At 44.5% G+C, this 22541-nt stretch overlaps 2 protein-coding genes across 3 annotated transcripts in view; one reads left to right on the top strand and one right to left on the bottom strand.

The window, feature by feature from the left end:
* NBR1 (NBR1 autophagy cargo receptor) overlaps nt 1-9139 on the bottom strand; it is a 44704-nt gene extending 35565 nt beyond the window's left edge. For both annotated transcript variants that reach the window (XM_049779044.1, XM_049779045.1), the window contains exons 1-2: nt 9026-9139; nt 1400-1573 (exon numbers count right to left, since the gene is read on the bottom strand). In XM_049779044.1, the coding sequence (XP_049635001.1) occupies nt 1400-1564 (165 nt within the window). In that variant the 5' untranslated portion in view covers nt 1565-1573; nt 9026-9139. The remainder of the gene's footprint in view (nt 1-1399; nt 1574-9025) is intronic.
* A 2986-nt stretch (nt 9140-12125) lies between these two features.
* Nucleotides 12126-22541, top strand: part of BRCA1 (BRCA1 DNA repair associated) — an 81829-nt gene continuing 71413 nt past the window's right edge. Inside the window, exons 1-2 of the mRNA XM_049768089.1 lie at nt 12126-12205; nt 21083-21136. Coding sequence (XP_049624046.1) covers nt 12126-12205; nt 21083-21136 — 134 coding nt within the window. The remainder of the gene's footprint in view (nt 12206-21082; nt 21137-22541) is intronic.

Here is a 22541-nt window from a genome sequence, read left to right as displayed (position 1 = left end):
TGTCATCTCTGGCAAGCACAAACGTGTGCAAATCCTGGTCAGCACAACAACAAAAGTAAAGGAGGAAAATAAGAAAATTTAGAAATATATACTAGGAAAAGAAAATTCTAATTTCCACATAATTTGACAAATAAAGTCCAACTCTCTGGATAACCACCATCAAACAATGGTCTCTTCACTATTTTTCCTTTTTAGTTATTACATGTAACAAGGTGAAACAGGTTTTTTTTGTTTGTTTGTTTTTGTTTCTGGGCCACACCCGGTGGTGCTAGGGATTAGACCTGGCTCTGGGGCTCAGAAATCACTCCTGGCAAGCTCAGGGGACCATATGGGATGCCAAGAATGGAACCCGGGTCAGTCCCAGGTCAGCCATGTGCAAGGCAAAAGCCCTACTACTGGGCTATCTCTCTGGACCCAGGGTGAAACAATTTTTGCCAAAGAGTTTCTTTTTTTTTTTTTTTTTTTTTTTTTGGTTTTTGGGTCACACCTGGCAGTGCTCAGGGGTTATTCCTGGCTCCAGGCTCAGAAATTGCTCCTGGCAGGCACAGGGGACCATATGGGGCGCCGGGATTCGAACCGATGACCTCCTGCATGAAAGGCAAACGCCTTACCTCCATGCTATCTCTCCGGCCCCGCCAAAGAGTTTCTTTAGAGAGACAATTACACTAGAAATAAAACATTTACTGAGGCAAACCAAACAAACCAAACAAGACCAGAAAAGTACAAAGGGCAAAAAGCGAGGACAAGCACTAACTCCCCCACCCCCAAACAAGCTGCTCTCTAAGCACCTGCAGGAACTAATTTCCTGCTCAACTCAGGTAGCCACCCTCTGATAAGAGGGCAATAAAATGATCATTTTTGGTAAGACTCTTAATTTTGTAACAGTTCACAAACCACATTAACATAATAAATCTTAGAAGAGAGGCCTGGCTGGGTGGGGCCATACCAAATCATTGTTCACTGTTCAGACTGTTTACAAAATTGATAGACTTTCTATGACCTCCTAATCTTTCTTACAATTTTTTTCTTTCTAAATTCTTCAAAACTGAATTAGCTGGTACTTTTTTTTTTTGGGGGGGGGGGTGGCCACATCTGGCAGCCTTCAGGAGTGACTCCTGGCTCTGTGCTCAGAAATCACTCTTGGCAGGCTTGGGGGACCACATGGGATGCTAGTAATTGAACACAGGTTGGCTGCATGCAAGGCAAATAAATACCCTACCTGCTGTGTTATTGCTCCAGACCCTGGTACCTTTGTCTTATTATGAATAATCTACTTCCTGGTCAAACACTTTTCCAAATGGCCCAAAAATGGTGAATATGACAAACTTTATAGCTATGAAACCAAAATAACTATTTAGAAATGTTAAAGAGTAGGGGAAAAAAACAATAAAACACTCACCATAGCTTCAACATCAGCCCAAGTTGTAATTTCTGGGTCAGATACCAGAAAGCTTTGAGTTTTATTTTTAGAGTAACCAGCAGTTCCATGATGTGCAGCTAGAGCTGATTGGGTAGGTGGGATACAGTAACCTTTCGTTATATTTAGAGTAACCTGTGGTTCCATGCTGTGGGGCTAGAACAGAGAAGGTTGGTAAGAAACATGTTACAATGGGCACCATACATTGTATAAAATAGTCATTCAATACTTGTAAGGAGCTAAAATGGTCAAGGCTGGGGGGTGGGTATCACAGTAGTGAATGAAATAATGAAATGGTAATGCCCTTGCTTTTATAATCTAGTGGCAACTTTTTGGTTGTTTTATTTTTGGGGGCCAAACCCAAAAAGCTCAGGGTTTACTCCTCATTGCACTCAGGAATAATTACTCCTGATGGAGCTCATGCAATTATATGGGATGCTGGTGATATAACCAGCATAAATGTGACAGGATCAATATGACAGATGTTATAGCTATGAAACCAAAATAATTACTCCCCCTCCCCCCAGATATGTAGTTGGCTGTATGCCAGGCAAGCAGCCTACCCTCTGTACTATGATTCTGGCTCCTCTAGTGGTTGTTTAAAAGAAGTAAATTGTTCCTTTTAAGAAATAAGATCTGGGGCCGGAGAGATAGTACAGCGCTAGGACGTTTGTCTTGCACATGGCCAACCCAAGATGGACCCTCGTTTGATTCCCGGTATCCTATATGGTCCCTGAGCTTGCCAGGAGTGATTTCTGAGCACAAAGCCATGTGTAACCTCTGAGCACCAGCACTGGGTGTAGCCCAAAAACAAAACAAAGCAAAACAAAAAAAGAAAGAAGATCTATTCAATATACCATATAAAGACGGGAGTTATAGTACAGTTTGTAGGGAGTTTGCCTGCATGAAGCTGACCTGGGTTCAATCCCAGCATGACATATGGCCCTCTGAGCACTGCCAGAGTGATCTCTAAGCACAGCACTAGGAGTGAGACCTGACTATAGCCAAGTGTGGCCCAAAAAAAACAACAAAAAATACAATATAAAGGCTTGTAATTCAGCTATAGAAACTTTTTATGGGGAGGTGTTTGGATGATACCCAGCTGTGTTCTGATCCCCAGATGATTTTCTATTTTATTTTAGTGGAAGAAAAATTTTTTTTAAGTGAGGCAGTTCAGACCCACACCCCACACCCACAGTGTGCAGTGCTTGGGAGACCATCTGGGATACTGGAACTTGAACCCTGGTGGTTGATGCTAGGTAAGCACGCTACCTGCTATGACTTCGTTCCCCAGCAAGTTTGTTTGTTTGTTTGTTTTTGTTTTTTTTTTGGGCCACACCCGGTGACGCTCAGGGGTTACTCCTGGCTATGCACTCAGAAGTCACTCCTGGCTTGGGGGACCATATGGGACGCCGGGGATCGAACCGCGGTCCATCCTAGGCTAGCGCAGGCAAGGCAGGCACCTTACCTCTAGCGCCACCGCCCGGCCCCTATTTTTTTTTTTTCAGCCCCTATTTTTGTTGAAAGAACTTTGGGGGCCTGGAGAGATAGCACATCGGTGTTTGCCTTGCAAGCAGCCGATCCAGTACCAAAGGTGGTTGGTTCAAATCCCGGTGTCCCATATGGTCCCCCGTGCCTGCCAGGAGCTATTTCTGAGCAGACAGCCAGGAGTAACCCCTGAGCAACGCCAAAAACCAAAAAAAAAAAAAAGAACGAACTTTGGGGAGAGAAAAAGAGAAAGGGAAATACATGTTCAAGAGAGCACAGGAGGGGCCGGGCGGTGGCGCTAAAAGGTAAGGTGCCTGCCTTACCTGCGCTAGCCTAGGACGGACCGCGGTTCGATCCCCCGGCGTCCCATATGGTCCCCCAAGCCAGGAGCGACTTCTGAGCGCATAGCCAGGAGTAACCCCTGAGCGTCACCGGGTGTGGCCCAAAAACCAAAAAAAAAAAAAAAAGAGAGCACAGGGACTTCTCCAGAGCTAAAAAAGCAGAGAATGATTTTAGGAGATTATATACAATTCTCCAATTGTCTGTAGTTACTAGCATATCTGAAAGTTGATCTGGGTGCTGTCACAGGGGAAAACAAGCGATTTCTGAACATAGAGCCAGGAGTAACCCCTGAGCACTGCCGGGTGTGACCCAAAAACAAAACAAAAAAAAATTTTTTTTTTCTTAATGTATAAAAAGGAAAACCAGCAACTGAAACAGTAGCTGAGAAACCACACAAAGTTTTTTTCTCTTTGCAATGCTGGGGAACAAACCCAGGACTTCATATATGCAAGGCAACTGTTCTAGTTCTGAGCTACAGCAGTATCTTTAACCACCTTTTACAGAGAATTTCATACATATAGACAAACTGAAAATAACAAATTTCTGGCTCCAACAATCAACTCAAGATAAAACATTTGATCTATAACCTTGCATACTGTAGAGTGACTGTAGTCAACTAATTTTTTGTTTGTTTTTGGGTCACACCCGGCAGCGCTCAGGGGCTACTGACTCTACACTCAGAAATTGCCCCCAGCAAAAAAAAAACATTTGGGGGACATTTAAACCCACAGAAAATACTACACCTCTACAGACTTATCATCTAGTTCCCATAGTTATCATTAACTCAAGAAAATTTTATTACACAGCAATACTCTTTCTCTACTAATTTGAAAAAAACTCATAATTTCATCCATAATAATCTAATACTTACAAAAGATAAGGCTTTTAAGTAAACATCATAATATGTTTAAGAAGTTAACAATTTGGGGCTGCCTTTCTTCCAAAGGGATACTTTGGAATACAGCACCTAGACAGACTCCTCCCATCTCCCTTCTGATATCTCCAATAGAGCCACATTACTAGAATCACTTTGATCAGCATCATATCTGGAGAGAGAAAAATGGATGGTACCAAGACCAGACAGTCGTATGTCCATTTGGTGGAAATAAAAAATGCTCAGACTTGAACACAAAATCCAAAGTCAATGACAACAGAAATGTTACCCAATCTACATCAAGCTGTACATGGGGGTAACAGCTGCACTAGCTGTTGGGGGTGGGTAGAGAAGGGGGAAGAGGGATGCATGCTGGGAACAGGATGAAGGGAGGACAACACTGGTGATGGGAATGCCCCTCACTCATTACTACTATGTGACTTAAATGTTACTGTGAAAGATTTGTAATTCACTTTGCTTACAATAAAAAAATGTTTGGGTCTCATGAAAAAAAAAAATTGGGGGCTGGAGCTGCTTACTCCTGGTTCGGAGCTCAGGGATCACTCCTTTGCAAGGTTCAGAGGATTATATGTGTATAAGGATCTAACCCATGTTGGCCATATGCAAGGTAAGTGATTTATCCATTGTACTATTTTCAGATTCTATTTAAGAATTTTATTTACTGGGGCCGGAGATAGCAAGGAGGTAAGGCATTTGCCTTGCATGCAGAAGGTTGGTGGTTCAAATCCCAGCATCCCATATGCTCCCCTGAGCCTGCCAGGAGGGATTTCTGAGCATAGAACTAGAAGTAAAGAATTTTATTTACTGATATATTCCTAGGTTGAACTGGTTATAGATTTTTGTTTTTTGGGTCAAACCCGGCAGCGCTCAGGGGTACTCCTAGCTCCATGCTCAGAAATCACTCCTGGCAGGCTCGGGGGACCACATGGGATGCCGGGTTTCGAACCAATGACCTTCTGCATGAAAGGCAAATGCCTTACCTCCATGCTATCTCTCCGGCCCCAGAACTGATTATAACTTTATGAAAAGTTTACTTAAACAGATATGTAAAAGGCCAGGGGATTGGAAAGATAGTATTAAGGGTAGTTTGCTTGCCTTGCATTAAACACAAGTTTGATCCCTAGCATCCCATGTGGTCCTGTAAGATGGCTGGGAATAAGCCCTGAGCACTGCCCAGTGTGGCCCTCAAAACATAAACCAAAGAAAAAAAAGAGGTTAAAGACCTTAACGGGGATTACGGTTCTTGCCTTACATGGCAAGATCCTCAATACTGCACGTGATTTCCCAGCAACACCAGAAGTTATAAAGGTTTATCTGAGCAGAGTTAGAAGTAGGGTGTGAACAACACTAGCGTAGTGCCCCACACAAAGTCAGCTTTTGTTTACTGGACTTTTCCAGTTCTGCCAATATTTATGTAGGCCTGGTGATTCACAGGACCATCAACGTCAGCCCAGGCTGACCTAGGGACTATCTGAGGCTATCCTAGGGACTGGGAGGCATAAAGTAAAAGATAATCAAACTGGGCCCGGAGAGATAGCACAGCTGTGTTTGCCTTGCAAGCAGCCGATCCAGAACCTAAGGCTAAGGCGTAAGGTGGTTGGTTTGAATCCCAGTGTCCCATATGGTCCCCCGTGCCTGCCAGGAGCTATTTCTGAGCAGACAGCCAGCAGTAACCCCTCAGCACCGCCGGGTGTGACCCAAAAACCAAAAAAAAAAAGATAATCAAACTCAGGGCCTTATGCATCCAGGCATGTGGCCTACTATCTGAGTCATACCCCTGGCCCCAAAATGGTCAGACATAATACTTTAACAGCATCCTGAAAAATATCATGGAGCCAGGGATAATTCTATTGTTAAGAGTTGCTTCCTTAGCTGGATACTGAGTGTGACCCCACCAGGGCCACAATAGAATGTGCGGTCAAAGGAGCAATGCAGCTAGGTGTGCATGAAAACCACAAGGTATGCAAGCACCGCATCCAAGAGTGTGACCGATTCACAACCATGACAACAAAAAGCAAAATAAAACAAAAACAAAAGTCACATTCCATTCTAGACACAGGAAAGGAATGAATAAGATGTATTCTAGGTGCTTACTTGTAAACGGGGGGAAAAATAACAAAGGTTGAGAAGAGTTAAAATACCACATGCAGGGGCCGGGCGGTGGCGCTGGAGGTAAGGTGCCTGCCTTACCTGCGCTAGCCTAGGAGACGGACCGCGGTTCGATCCCCCGGCGTCCCATATGGTCCCCCAAGCCAGGAGCGACTTCTGAGCGCATAGCCAGGAGTAACCCCTGAGCGTCACCGGGTGTGGCCCAAAAAAACAAAAAACAAAAAACAAAAAAAAAAAAAAAATACCACATGCAGCTCTGGCAGGTTACTATCTACACAAGCCAGTCATTTAACTTCTGAGCCTCTATAAATAGGTAATAGATCTAGTACACTTACTTTACCTCCTTTAGAATGTTATCGGAAAGTTCAAATAAAAACATGTTTGCAGCTTTTAAAGTACCCTAACTACAAAAATTATTATTACAATTAATTAAGTCTTGGCACTAGAGGGACAGTGAATAAGGCACATGTCTTGCAGGCAGCCATCGTAGGCTTGATCCCTAGCATTAATATGGTGGTTTCCGGTACAACCAAGAATAAACCCGAGGCCTGAGCGATAGCACAGGAGTAAGGCATTTGCCTTGCAGCACACAGCCAACACTGGACGAACCCCAGTTCGAAACCCGGCATCCCATATAGTCCCGAGCCTGCCAGAAGTGACTTCTGAGCACAGAGCCAGGAGTAACTCCTGAGCTGAACCAAAAAAAAAAAAAAAAAAGAATAAACCCTGAGCATTGTCAGGTGTAGCCCCCCATAATAGCCCCTCCCCCAAATAGTTCTCCAGTGTATACTCACTGTCCAGTGATATAAGCATGTCATTAAAATTATTCATCAAGGTGGATAGCTCAAGTAGCTGGAGCATATGTTTATTTATTTTGATTTTTACACCCAGAGATGCTCAGGATGCTGAGGCTCTGAGCTCAGGGATCATTCCTGGCAAAATTAAGGAAACACATGGGATTCTGGGAATTGAACCTAGGTGGACAGCATGCAAACTGTACCAACTGTACTATCGCTCCAGCCCCTGGAACATACACTTTGCAGGTAGGAAGCTCCAGATGGACTCCTGGGCTCACGTTGAGTTTTTCCAGGAGAGAATCACCCCTAACCAATCATTACTGCTAGCACCCTCTGAGCAACTCTGGCTTCGGCTCAAAACCAAAGGAAAAAAAATCTATCCTCCTGAGCTAGAGCAATAGACAGCAGGTAAGGCGTTTGCCTTGATTGTCAGGGGTTTGGCCCATCCTGGCATCCCAAATGGTTCCCTGAGCCTGTCTGGAGTGACTCCGGAACAGAGTCACAGGATTAACTTCTGAGCACCAACAGGTGTGGCCCCCACAAAAATTATCCTCCAGTATTTTTCCATCTATGGCTAGGTTCATCACCAAAATACTAATAGCCTGTGTATCATCATATTCAACCCGATTTAGAATTCATTCAGGAGTCATGCAATGATTTGGGGGGTGGTTTTACATTTTGGACAGATTTCCTATTAACTTCCCAAAATCTTGGGCAAAAAAGAAATCAGGGAAATAAAGTGACTGCCGAAAGTGGATAGTCTGAACCAGAGTAATAGTACAGTGGGTAAGGTCTACCCTTGCACGTAGCCAACCCCGTTCCATCTTGATATCCCACATAATTTCTCCGAGGCCCAGGAGAAGTAATTCCTGAGCAACGCGGGCCCAAAAGCAAAAACACAAAAAGGGGATATTCTAAAACACAATCTCACTTTTCAACGTTGGAAAAACGGGAGTCCGGAAGAAAGCTCATCTTTCTCTTTTCTCAAATAACACAATGGGAAAATAATTTAAGATACTTTGTTTATCCAACTCAGCCAGAAGAGAAAAAAAAAAAAAAAACAGGAAGTGAGGGAATTTTAGAAAGCTGGACCTTATCCAAGTTTTCATAAAGAACTGTGTTTCGCTGGCTGCATGTGAAAATCCTTTCAGTGAGAGCATTAAGCTTGAACTTGGGAAACATCAAAGCTAAAGTTAACCCGATCAGTCCCAGGAGCTTCAAAGCTGGTTTATAAAGTCAGAGAGCTTGAAATCCAGGCCTTCAAACTTTCATAACTGACTTTCTGCACGCCACTGACCTCTGAGTACAAATCAGCTTTTCCTCTTTTTCCCTCGATGTTGATCTTTTTCCAGAGTCGCATAAATCCTTTTACAGAAGCAGACGAGGAATCAAGAGTTTTGATTCATGTTTCCACCAGAGGTTTGTACAAGCTATCCGGAGCTTTCAAATGTGTGATTAGAAAGTGGGGTGTTTGACCAAAAAAAAGATAAACAATGCCTAATCAAAACAAGTTTGCGGATCATGGTGGCGTTTTTTTAAGTCTCACCAAAAAAAAAAAAAAAAGTGGGGGATGGGGTGAGAAGGTGGAGCTAGTACATACAGTCCTTTTTCTGGTTTTTGAAGACAACATCTGAAGACGTTCAGATATCATTTCTTAGGAACCCCCCCCCCAAAAAACCCCACAACCCCAGGAAGAGAACTCATAATTTTTATCTGCTAAGCTTCCTCTGCACAAGCAAATAAATCTCTGCCTTCTATTAGAAACCCCAGAACTACGAACAACCATCCGACCCATCATCACTCAAAAATACAAGTGGCTCTCACTGGGGTTACTAAATGATTTGCTGCTGTCCCAGACACTTGGGGAAAAAAGTCACTGTTGTTCTTTTTTTTGGAGGACTCCCCACAGCGAGTCTCCCCCAAAACACCTTCAGGATGCCTTTACCTCACCTCTAGGAAACCGCAACAATTTCTTACCAGTTTCCCGCCCCCGGGGGGCGCCTGCTTCAAGGGCCACCGTCCAGACCGTTCACTCTCAGTTCTGCTTCTAGTCCCCAGCTGGGTGAATCTAACATGGCGGAGAGAGCCAGGGTCCAGTCGTCTGGGGCTCTAAGTTTCCGACAAGATGATTGGCTTTGACCACCTGTCACTCAAACGCTACCTTACTAATGATTGGTGGAAGACGCGCTGGAGGAGGCGGGACCAAGCAGCTCGAACCGCACAACAATAACAAACACAAGGCTCGGGGAGGTGGGGGGGAGGAGCCGGAACTCCGAGTGCGCAGCCTCAGGCAAAGGCCAATTTCCTCATCCCCGGTAAAAGTAGCGCCCCCAGCGTTCCCAGAGGGCATTGCGCCAAAGGAGAACTTGCCTGCACCTCGCGAAGGGGTGGATGGGAATTGTAGTCTTCCTGGGACTTGCGGGTCCTTTCAGCTTACACTCAGCTCTCAAGAGAGGAGACCGTAACACTCTAGCGCACAGCCGTTGACGTGTCTAAAGCGAACGGCCATGAAGATCGTGCCAGCTTCTCCATTCAGGCTACGGTTTCCAAGGAACACTGTGGCGAAGGCCTTCCGGGCCGCAACGCATGCTGGGAAATGTAGTTTTCCCTCTTCCTCCACAGTATTTATTTACCTAAACTGTAAACATCCATTGCGGTGGAAAGGGTGAGGAAACGAGTTTGCCTCTTGCTACTGCTGTTAGGCATTATTACCTTGCGCGCATATTCGGGCTTTAGAGAGCGATTAACGATTCCAGGACGGTAATCACTGTGACGTAAGACACTCGAAACGCTCGAAAGCGTTAGAGGTGAAGGGGCGGCCACCTACTAAGCGAGGGTGGATTCTCTTCCGGCTCTTAGTAATGACGTCACTCGTGAAAAAGACTCGGTTGACCAATCGGAATTCTCGAGCGACTCCACTCAACGGCTCCGCCCTTTTACACGTGTTTTGAGGAAGAGTTTTGATTGGCTAGCTCCCGGCGGCGGCCGGTTTCCGTGGTGACGAGAAAGCGCGGGAGTTTCTGAAAAATATCGCGACTACGACTGCGCGTCAAAAGCCCGCGGAGGTTTTCCAGATCTAGGGATCAGGGGCGCAGCGCACCTGCTAGATATCTTGGCCTCTGGGCCGGGGGAGCCCAGCCCCTTTTTTTCTGGGTAAAGGTGAGCGAGATTGGGAGAGATTTGGGGAGAGGGGTCTCCCTTTTGGGAGAAGAACTGGGAAGGACTTGGTAAGAAGATTGGGAAAATTGTGGAAGTGGAATCCTAAGGATGAAGGAGGGCCAGGGCAGTCTGGTTGATGGGAATTGGGAATGTGTGTTGAAAAAACAAAAAGAAATGTGTGTTGAAGGGGACACCGTGGGGACTGGTGTCAGTGAGAATTTCAGATGGCGGGATTATTTTGGCTGGGAAAAGGAGACCCGATTTTCTTGGGAGGGAAAAGAAAACCCTTAGGAATGGAAGTCACATGCCTTTCTAGGAAGGGAAGTGGGGAGAGGTGACTGCAGGCCTCAGCTGTGGGTGCTCAAGGTCGAATCTGCTGGGGAGAATTTGGGGGTGGGGGGGACTCGTTCTTAGTTGCTGGTTTGGGTTTCCAGCAACTTGTTGCCAGGATAATTGGAGACACCTGAAGCTACCACTCTTTTTTTTTTTTTCCCCTCACCCCACCCCCATTTCCTGTTTCTTTTTATGTGTGGGGGAAGGGAGCTGACCTGGTTTGGGGAGTCCTTTGACATGCCCCGGGCATGTTTGCTGCGTGCAAAATTGGCCTTAACCCCATATCATCACTCCGAAAGATCAGAAGGAAAGGATGGGAGGCTATCTGCAATATAGAATTGAAGTGATCTTAATATAAAAAGTAACTTTCAAAGTTTAAAATGTTGCTTTTTACAAACAAGGCTTTTGTCATATTATGGTTGACTTTTTTTTTTTTTTTTGGGTCACATCCGGTGGTGCTCAGGGGTTACTCCTGGCTGTCTGCTCAGAAATAACTCCTGGCAGGCACGGGGGACCATATGGGGCACAGGGATTCGAACCATATGGTTGACTTCTTTTAAACATCTTTTCTGGCCTGGTGAGATAGCACAGCGGTGTTTGCCTTGCAAGCAGCCGATCCAGGACCAAAGGTGGTTGGTTCGAATCCTGGTGTCCCATATGGTCCCCCGTGCCTGCCAGGAGCTATTTCTGAGCAGACAGCCAGGAGTAACCCCTGAGCACCACCGGGTGTGACCCAAAACCAAAAATAAATAAATAAATAAATAAATAGATAAATAAACATCTTTTCTTCTTCTTTTTTTATTTTTTTTTTTTTGTTGTTTGTTTTTTGTCACATCCACAGGCGCTCAGAGATTACTCTGAGCTAAGAAATTGGTCCTATTAGGCACGAGGGACCATATATGCGAGATGCCGGGATTCTAACCACTGTCTGCATGCAAGGCAATCGCCCTACCGCTGTGCTATCTCTCCAGCCCCAACTTTTTTTCTTTTTTGAGGCCACATCCAACAGTACTCGGGTAGTACTCCCGGCTCAAGATTAATTATGGGGTCGGAGAGATAGCATGGAGGTAAGGCATTTGCCTTGCATGCAGAAGGACAGTGGTTTGAATCCCAGCATCCCATATGGTCCCCCGAGCCTGCCAGGAGCGATTTCTGAGCATAGTGACCCCTGAGCACTGCTGGGAGTGACACAAAAAGCAAAAAAATTTAATAATAATTCTGGTGAATTCTCTGGAGACTATAATTGTTCTGGGCCTCTTGCATGCATAGTTTGTGCAACCAGTTGGGCTCTTGTTCCAACCCCTTGGGTATATTTTTGGTAATGCTACACTCAGCTGTGCTTAACTAAGGCTTACTGTACTCCTGACAGGGCTCCAAGGGATGCTGGAGATAGAGCCCATGTCAACTACCTGCAAAGCAAGCATCTTATCTGCAGTACTGTCTCTCCAATAGCATTGAGAATAAACTTTAAAGTTCTAATCTTATGTTTCTGTTATTTAAAAACATAGTAAAAGTGTAAGTGAAAAAAAAGTATAAGTGATTTTTATTTAATATCTATGTACAAAATTCATTGGAACAGGAAGAAATGGATTTATCCATGGATCACGTTGAAGAAGTTCAAAATGTTCTGAATGCTATGCAGAAAATCTTAGAATGTCCTATCTGGTAAGTCAATTAATGAGTTTATTAATTGGGATTCTTATATGAGAGTAAATACAATTGACCTTATAAAGAAGGGAATGTTCATGTCTTATGATTAAGCCATTAAAATACTACCTGACATGGGCAAACTGGAATTCACTGTTTCAGAGATCAAGTTGTTTGTTGCCAGAGAAGGGAATGGGAGTGAAATAGGTCAAAGGTGCATAGGTACATACTTTCAGTTGCAAAGCAACAGGTGAAATAAGACTGTAATATGGTCTTTTATGTATTTGAAAGTGACTAAGAATAGATATTACAATAATGATGTGTCAGTGTGGTTCCTCTACTGTAACAAGGCACCCTTTGGGAATGCTAATAGGGAGATGGTGCATGTGTAGTGGCAGAATTGTTTTGTTTTGATTTTTGGGCCACACCCTGTGACTCAGGGGTTACTCCTGGCTATGCCCTTAGAAATGGATCCTGGGGGCCGGGGAGGGATAGCACACAGTGGCCTTTGCCTTGCAAGCAGCCTATCCAGGACCTAAGGTGGTTGGTTCGAATCCCTGTGTCCCATATGGTCCCCCAGCTGGGTGTGACCCCCCCCCCCAAAAAAAATCGATCCTGGCTTGAGGGACCTTATGGTATGCCCGGGAGCATATAAGGTGAATGCCCTACTGCTGCTCCACTGCAGAATATGTCCGGTCCCGACAGAATTTTTTTTTTTTTTTGGTTTTTGGGCCACACCCGACAGTGCTCAGGGGTTACTCCTGGCTGTCTGCTCAGAAATAGCTCCTGGCAGGCACGGGGGACCATATGGGACACCGGGATTTGAACCAACCACCTTTGGTCCTGGATCGCTGCTTGCAAGGCAAACGCCACTGTGCTATCTCTCCGGGCCCTATTCCATTTTTATGTAGGTTAAAATTACTCTAAAATTTTTTTTTTAAAGTATTGGTGACTGGAGAGAGAGGAGAGAGCAGGACTTAAGGTGAGAAAGAATGAATATGTTGCCCAGGTCTTTTCAGACTTGTTTTTTCTTTTTTTTTTTTTTTTTTTTTTTGGTTTTTGGGCCACACCCGGTAACGCTCAGGGGTTACTCCTGGCTATGTGCTCAGAAGTTGCTCCTGGCTTGGGGGACCATATGGGACACCGGGGGATCGAACCGCGGTCCGTCCAAGGCTAGCGCAGGCAAGGCAGGCACCTTACCTTTAGCGCCACCGCCCGGCCCCCAGACTTGTTTTTTCAAGGCAAGCTTTCCATCTTTGATCTACAGATCCATTGTTCTGCCCACTCCTTGGTGCTCAGGGATTACTCCTGCCTCTGGAATCAGTAATCACTGCTGGTGGGCTCAGGGGGCTATATTAGATAGCATCAGGGATTGAACCTGAGTCGGCTGTTTATTCTAGAGCCCTAATTACTATCTCTGCTATGTGGGGCAGGGAAGGGGTAGTAGGGAGTCCCAGTGGTGTGGGGATGTTTGGGCCAGTAACCAGTCCTGGCTATGTGTTCAGAAGTTCCCCCTGGTGGTAAAGAGTGGAGATGGGGATCTGATTATATCTGGTACTGGGCCAATTTTTTTTTTTTTTTTGGCCACACCCAATGACTCAGCTCAGGGTTTACTCCTGGCTATGTGCTGAGAAATAGTTCCTCACTTGGGGCCCATATGGGACCTCAGGGATTGAGCCATCCTAGATCAGCAGCATGCAAGGCAAATGTCCTTTCACTGCACTATCGCTCTGGCCCTGAGCCAGTTATTTTGTTTTTTTTTTAAGTAGTTTTTGGTTATAGGTATCACTCCGGACTTGGGACAGAACCGGCTTGAATCCCCGTTATTCCCTATGGTCCCCAGAGCCTGCCAGGAGTAACCTCTGAATGCCACCACGTGAAAGGAATACTCCTGGAGGTATATAGGGTATCAGACTCTGCAAGTCTAGCACCTTACTTGCTGTACTATCTCTCCAGCCCTTCATTTTATATATTTTTAAATAGTTCCTGACTGTAGGGACCGGAGTAATAGCACAATAGGGTGTTTGCCTTGCACATGGCTGACACTGGACAGACCTGGGTTTGATCCCTAGCGTCCTAAATGGTCCCCCAAGCCAGGCGCGATATCTGAGTGCATAGCCAGGAGTAACCCCCAAGTGTCACCAGGTGTGGCCCAAAAACACACAAAAAAAGTTCCTGACTATAATTTTCAATTACTTTTATTTCATTTATTTATTTTTGCAGCTCCTTCAAACCTTGTTCAGGAGGCCCATTCCACTCAAACAGGCCTTACAGATCAATATTAGGGCCCGAGGATGTTATGCTGCTCAGATGCTAAAGTAGTACCTAAGGTCTCCAGAGCTATATATTGGTGTAGGTTGCTGAGATTGGGGGTGGAATGTAGTGCAGGGAATTTAATTTTTTCCACACATGCAAAGCATATATCCCTTGACTCCTGTGGTTATCTCCCTGCCTTTACGTTTATGTTTTTTTTTTTTTTTTTTTTTTTTTTGGTTTTTCGGGCCACACCCATTTGATGCTCAGGGGTTACTCCTGGCTAAGCACTCAGAAATTGCCCCTGGCTTGGGGGGACTATATGGGACGCCGGGGGATCGAACCGCAGTCCTGATCCTTGGCTAGTGCTTGCAAGGCAGACACCTTACCTCTAGCGCCACCTCACCGGCCCCTACGTTTATGTTTTAATCACTGATTGCTGCTTATGATTATAAACTGCTATTTACTTATGGTAGTTGTAAGGATGGTTTCTAGCTCAGGTTAAGTTTCTTCACTGGCTTCTGAATTTGGGAGGTAGAGGGACACACCTGACTGTGTTGCTGACTCTGTGCTCAGGGATCACTCCTGCTTTTATAGTCAGGGTCAGTGGCCCTAGAACACACACTTGGCTTTGGTGCCTCAGAGAGTATTTATTTGTTGTTGCATAGGATCCCCAATAGCAGTCCCACCTGCATCATTCAGTATGATTCAGCATTATTCAGTATGCCAGAATAAAACTCAAGTTATTGTTCCTGAAAGGCAGGTACTGAGCCATTTATAGACCCCTTTTAAACTGTGTTCCTGGTATTGAGCTCTCTGGCCCCTAAAACTTTTATTAGAATTGCTTTATTTTTGGCTTTTGAACCACATTGACAGTGTGATTCAGAAGCTCAGGGACAACTGAAGCTGGAGAGATAGCACAGTGGTAAGGCGTTTGCCTTGCACTTGACCCGACCAACCTGGGACACACCTGGGTTCTATTCCCAGCATCCATATGGTCCCCTGTGCATGCCAGGAGTGATTTGTTGTTGTTTTTGTTTTTTGTTTTGTTTTTGTGTCATACCCGGTGCCACTCAGGAGTTACTCCTGTCTCTGTGCTCAAAAATCACTCCAGGAGGGCACAGGGGACCGTATAGGATGCCAGGATTCGAACCACCAGGCTGGCCTGGATGAGTTGCATTCAAGGCAAACGCCCTACTGCTATCTCTCTGGCCGCAGCCAGGAGCGATTTCTGAGCGCAGAGCCAGGAGTAACCCCTGAACCCAAAATCCAAGAAAAAGAAGAGAAAAAAAAGAAAAGCTCAGGGACTGTGCTAGAGTTTGCCTTGCATGTGTCCTACCTGGGTTTAATCCCTGACATGCCATATGGTCCCTGGAGCAAAGCCAGATATGACTTCTAAGTGCAGAGCCAGGGATAACACCTGAGGACCACAGGATATGGTCCCAAAACAAAACAAAGAACATTGATTGTTTTTAAAGCCTAACGAAGTTTTAAAGCATGACATTTATATTTATATTTATTAGGGGTTACTTCTGGCTCTACATTAAGGAATCAACTCCTGGTGAGTTCGGAGGACCATATGGAATGTTAGGGATCGAACCTGGGTCAGCCATGTGTAAGGCAAATACCCTATCCTCTGTACTATTGCTTTGGCCCCCAGCTTCTAGCCTAAAAATTTTTTTGGTGGGGCCACACCTGTTGATGCTCAGAGGCTACCCCTAGCTTTGTGCTTAGAAATCGCTCCTGGCTTGGGGAACTGACCATCAGGGACGCTAGGGATCAAATCCTGGTCCATCCTGGGTCAGCCGCGTGTAAGGCAAACGCCGTACTACTGTGCTATCATTCTGGCCCCGAGCCTAAAATATTTTTTGCTTTGAAAAGTTTAAGGGGGGGATGGGAAAAAAAAAGAAAAGTTTAAGGGGGGCTGGAGAGATAGCATGGAGGCAAGGCATTTTGCCTTGCATGCAGAAGGTTGGTGGTTCAAATCCCAGCATCCTATATGGTCCCCGGAGCCTGCCAGGAGCAATTTCTGAGCATAGAGCCAGGAGAGTAAGTCCTGAGTGCTGCTAGGTGTGACCCAAAAAAAAAAAGAAAGAAAAAGAGGGGCCGGTGAGGTGGCGGTAGAGGTAAGGTGTCTGCCTTGCAAGCGCTAGCCAAGGAAGGTCCGGAAAGACTGTGGTTCGATCCCCCTGCATCCCATATGGTCCCCCTAGCCAGGGGCGATTTCTGAGTGCTTAGCCAAGAGTAACCCCTGAGCATCAAATGGGTGTGGCCCCCCAAAAAACCAAAAAAAAAAAAAAACCAAAAAGAAAAAAAGAAGAAAAGTTTAAGAGCTAGAGCAATGGTGAAACAGGTAGGGTTGCCTTGCATGTGGCTGGCCTAAATTAAAATACCTGGTACCCCATATAATTCCCTGATTCCCATAAGGAGTAAGCCCTGAACATAATAGAGAATGGACCCATCCCCCAATAAAGAAAGATGTTTAAGTTACCTGAATCTGGGGCCGGAGAGATAGTATGGAGGTAAGGTGTTTGCCTTGCATGTAGGTCAGTGGTTCGAATGCCGGCATTCCATATGGTCCCCCGAGCCAGCCAGGAGCAATTTCTGAACATAGAGCCAGGAGTAACCCCTGAGCGCTGCCGGGTATGACCCAAAAGCCAAAAAAAAAAGATACCTGAATCTCAGGCCGTAGCAATAGCATAGTGGCAGGGCATTTGCCTTGCACGCAACCAACCTGGGACAGACCCTGGTTCAATTCCCGGCATTCTAATATGGTCCTTTGAGTCTTTTCTGAACGAAGAGCCTGGAATAACCCCTGAGGGCTGGTGGGTGTGGACCAAAAACAAACAAAAAGATATCTTTAAAAATTCTCATTAGAGGGGCCGGGCGGTGGCGCTAGAGTTAAGGTGTCTGCCTTGCCTGCGCTAGCCTTGAATGGACTGCGGTTCGATCCGCCCCCCCCCACCCCCCCCCCACCCCCCGCGTCCCATTTGGTCCCCCAAGCCAGAAGCGACTTCTGAGCGCATAGCCAGGAGTAACCCCTGAGCGTCACCGGGTATGGCCCAAAAAACAAAACAAAACAAAACAAAAATTCTCATTAGAGGGGGTGGAGAGATAGCATGGAGGTAGGTCATATGCTGACATGCAGAAGGATGGTGGTTTGAATCCCACCATCCCATATGATCCCCTGAACCTGCCAGGAGCAGTTTCTGAGCGCATAGCCAGAAGTAACTACTGAGCACTGCCGGGTGTGACACAAAAAAAACCAAAAATAAAATTCTCATCAGAACATAGAAAAGGGACATTTAACTTTTTTTAATTTTCTTTCCCTTTTTAAGCTCTTCAATATTCATTATCTTTTATATATTTAAGTTTTCAGCTGTTCAAAGTGTGTGTTGATAGTATGTTTGTTTATCTTGGCTTATAATTGCAAAAGTGAAATATAATTATTTCTAAATTGAGTCAGTGGTGAGAATGAAAGCCATCTGGTATCGTAGCTAAATACAATTTTTCTTTAAGAAATTTCTTTGATATCTAACTCAGAAAGTGATTTAGGTAAGAGTACTCTTTGTTGGTTTGCCTTTTTTTTTGGGGGGGGGGCATTTTGGGCCATACCCAGCAGTGCTCAGGGGTTACTCCTGGTAGTGCTTGGGAGATCATATGTGATGCCAGGGATCAAACTTGGGACTGCTGTGTGCAAAGCAAATGCCCTACCCACTGTACTATCACTTTGGCCCCAAGGGTTATTTTTCTTTTTAAAATTATATTTGTCCTGGGCCCGGAGAGATAGCACAGCGGCATTTGCCTTGCAAGCAGCCGATCCAGGACCTAAGGTGGTTGGTTCGAATCCCGGTGTCCCATATGGTCCCCCGTGCCTGCCAGGAGCTATTTCTGAGCAGACAGCCAGGAGTAACCCTTGAGCACCGCTGGGTGTGACCCAAAAACCAAAAAAAAAAATTTTTTTTATATTTGTCCTAATAATAAATAATGTTGGTAATCAGGTTAAGAACATTTTCACAAGTAACATGTAATAGTGTTCTTGCAATAAGAGACTGGTATGTGGATGACAGAAGGAAACCACAGTTCAGGTAGAGTGCTTATTAGTCTGAAGTCTTTTTGAGAGAGTTTAACTTTCTAACCTGCTCTGATATTTTCCTTTTTATTTCCTGTGCTACCTCAGAACCGCATGATTATAAGATTGTGTTACCAAACCCTTCACAAGGAGGTTATTGTCCCCCAGCTTTTCTCATGATTATTTTGGAAAAGGTCCACATTTCTTCCACATCACAAGTTACCTGTTCTCTGATGTCCTGCTTGAACTTTAAAAAAATCTGTTTTTTCTTCCCTTCAAAAATCAGTTTCTAAAGCATTTATTTATAATAAAATACCTATAATAGTATATAGGTTGAAAGTGACAGAGGGAACAGGTAGATGCTGATGGGCACTTTAGTGTTAAGGTAACTGAACACCAAAACTGTAAATGTCAAGAAAATTGTTTTGTTTGGTTTGGTTTGGTTTTGGTTTTGGTTTTTGGGTCACACCTGGCAGCACTCAGCTCCACGCTCAGAAATCGCTCCTGCCAGGCCCAGGGGACCATATGGGAAGCCGGAATTCGAACCAATGACCTTCTGCATGCAAGGCAAACGCCTTACCTCCATGCTATCTCTCCGGCCCCCGAAATAGTCTTAATACAAGTACACAGTGCAGCTTGTTAAGTATTCTTGGCAAACATGGAAACTGAATTTCATTCTATAGTTTACAGAAAATAAAGAGGCTTGAGAAACATGTTAAACCACATTAGGGTTGCAGTTAGCAAAATCTAGAATGTGGGAAATTTCGCTACATTATGTGTGACTTCTATATTCTTTTTTTTTTTTTTTTTTGGTTTTTGGGCCACACCCAGCAGTGCTCAGGGGTCACTCCTGGCTGTCTGCTCAGAAATAGCTCTTGGCAGGCACGGGGGACCATATGGGACACCGGGATTCAAACCAACCACCTTAGGTCCTGGATCGGCTGCTTGTAAGGCAAACGCCGCTGTGCTATCTCTCCGGGCCCGTGACTTCTATATTCTAATTTAAAATTAAAATTCAATAATTTTTAATTGTTTCTTTTTGTTTGGGGGCCACATCCAGCAGCACTCGGGTATTTCAGGCTTTGTGCTCAGAAATTGCTCCTGGCAGGCTCGGGGGACCATATGGGATTTGGGAAATCAAACCCAGGTCCATCCCGGATCAGCCGAGTGCAAGGCAAACGTCCTACTGCTGTGCTATCTCTCCGGCCCCTCTAATTTAAATAAATTCAATTGTTTTAAAATGTTATTACGGAAATCTAATTATATATTAGATATTCAGGAAGTTATTTTTAGTAGTAATGGTTATTCTAAATATACAAATGTTATGACAGCTGGATCTAGAAAATAATCTGGACTTTGGGTGGATATATATGTATATATGTATGTATATACATATACATACATAAAACAAGATTGACTAGAACGGATAATTTTTTTGGTTGATTCAGTTTTCAACCACACCTGATAATGCTTAGGGGTTACTTCTGGCTCTGCTCTCAGAAATTATTCCTGGCAGGCTCTAGGCACCATATTGGATGTCAGGGATCAAACCCAGGTTGACTGAAAAACCCTTCCTGCTGTGCTATCTCTCTGTAGAAGGGATAATTCTTAGAATTGTATGATAGGGCCAGAGAGATAGTACAGCAGGTCAGACACTTGCTTTGCATACTTCCATCCCCCGATTTGATCCTTTAAGCACAGAGCCAAGAGTGATTTCTGAGCACTACTGGGTGTGGCTGAAAAAAAAACTTATCTAAAATAAATAAGGTTAGCTAACCTTGCAAATGCTAGATATAAAATAGAGTATTGAAGAGTTTGTAGATTTAGCTTTTATGTCTCAAAGTCCAATGAGGATAAGATCATATACTCTGCTATATTCATGTCTCCTAATACAGCATTTAAGCTTTACTGTGACTCAGATACTCAGATATAGAAGCTTGAAGCGGAATTTTTTTTAAGAATATGTCTGTTTTGGGGCCGGTGAGGTGGTGCTAGAGGTAAGATGTTTGCCTTGCAAGCGCTAGCCAAGGAAGGACCGTGGTTCGAACCCCTGGCGTCCCATATGGTCCCCCCAAGCCAGGGGCAATTTACTGAGCTCTTAGCCAGGAGTAACCCCTGAGCATCAAACGGGTGTGGCCCGAAAAACCAAAAAAAAAAAAAAAAAGAATATGTCTGTTTTTATTTTATTTTGGTTTTGGGCTGTTTAGGACTTATTCCTGACTTTGCTCCAGGATTATTCCTGACAGTGCTCACAATCATATGTCAGAGATTAGGGGTTGGAGTGATAGCACAATTGATAGGAAGTTTGCCTTGCACAGGCCACCCTAGGTTAGATCCCCAACATCTCATATGATCTCCCAAGCCTGCCAGGAGTGGTTTCTGAACATAAAGCCTTGAGGACCACTGGTTATGACCAAAAAAAAAATCATGTCAGGAATTAAATTGGAGTTGATCTTTAACCAGACAAACTCCTTACCTATGGTACTCTAGTTAGCCCATCAGAATGTATTTAATTTTTAAATAAATTGTTGAGTCTCATTTAATGTTCTTTTTTTTCCATATTCCTCTAGTCTGGAGTTAATCAAAGAGCCTGTTTCCACAAAATGTGACCACATATTTTGCAAGTAAGTTTGAATGGCTTATGTGATACATTATTAGCTTTTAGTTGTTCTACATAAAATTAGAAACATCTAACTTTAAAGAGTTTTAGCTTTTTTGTACTAAGTTAAAAATAAACATTTAATTCCTTTTCATTGTGCCTTTGAGAAAGTCACTGTAAGTTGAAGTGAAAATTAGCATATTCATCTAATGGTATGTGAATTAACTTTTTTATTTTCCCCAGAGTTTGGGCCATGTCTTGCTGTATTCAGGACTTATCCCTGTTCCAAGTTGAGGAATCACTCCTAGTGGGGCTTGAATGTCCATATGGATTATAAGCATCTTACCCACAGTATTCTCTCTCTCCAGCCCCTGATGTGAACTGATTTTTTGCTGTTTGTTTGGTTTGTTTGGTTTTTGGGTCATTCCCAATGTCGCTCAGAGGTTACTGCACTCCGAAGTTGCTCCTGGCAGATTCAGGGGAACATATGGGATGCTGGGATTCGAACTGTGGACCGTTCTGTGTTGACCATGTACAAGGCACATCTTATCGCTGTGTTATCACTCGGTCCCTGATTTTGCTGCTTTGTGTGTGTCCAATTATGAAATAATTCGCAATAATGAAATAAGTAATGTGTAACCCTTGAACGCTGCCAGGTGTGGCCCCAAAACCAAAAATGAATGAATGAATAGAAAGGGTGAAATTGTTAGGTTACACCCTGCCTTAACCCAAAACAAGGCATTTCCCAATTTCCTCTTTCCTTTTCACTTATCTCTTTGATATGTAAAAAAAACATCTAGATCTCACTGAACCATTCCCCTGCTGGTTGAATTTGTACTGAGAATAAAGAAAGGTCATTTTGGCTTGTAAGAATTGATATATCACGGGGCCGGGCGGTGGTGCTAAAGGTAAGGTGCCTGCCTTGTCTGCGCTAACCTTGGACGGACCGCGGTTCGATTCCCCTGGTGTCCCATATGGTCCCCCAAGCCAGGAGCAACTTCTGAGCGCATAGCCAGGAGTAACCCCTGAGCGTTATCGGGTGTGGCCCAAAAACCAAAAAAAAAGAATTGATATATCTCACAATGGGGTCATTAGACTTGCTGTTAATTGAGAATTCTGTGTTGTTGTCTTTGTATTAAGTTTAGTTGGTTTGTATGCTACTTTCTCATCTAACTTGGTGTTCTCCTACCTGAGTGTGTGGAGTTTGGAGGTGTCGCAGTTGTGTACTCTGGGAACTTCCTCCAGAATCTGTGGAGGTTGGCTGATGAGTTTACATGGTGTAGGATGTGGGTGTGGCTGCTGGGTCTTCCAGAAGTATGTGCCAGAGGCTGACTGCCCCAACTCTGAGAAGACACCAATGTTTGGTTTCTGCGATATTAAATATGAAGCAGTGAAGTTGCGCTGTTGGCATAGTGGTGGCTGTGGAGTAT

This window comes from Suncus etruscus, chromosome 1 (genome assembly GCF_024139225.1).
Source record: "Suncus etruscus isolate mSunEtr1 chromosome 1, mSunEtr1.pri.cur, whole genome shotgun sequence".
NCBI lineage: Eukaryota > Metazoa > Chordata > Mammalia > Eulipotyphla > Soricidae > Suncus > Suncus etruscus.
Note: the sequence above shows the minus strand (reverse complement) of the source record. Positions and strands in the feature narration are given on the sequence as shown.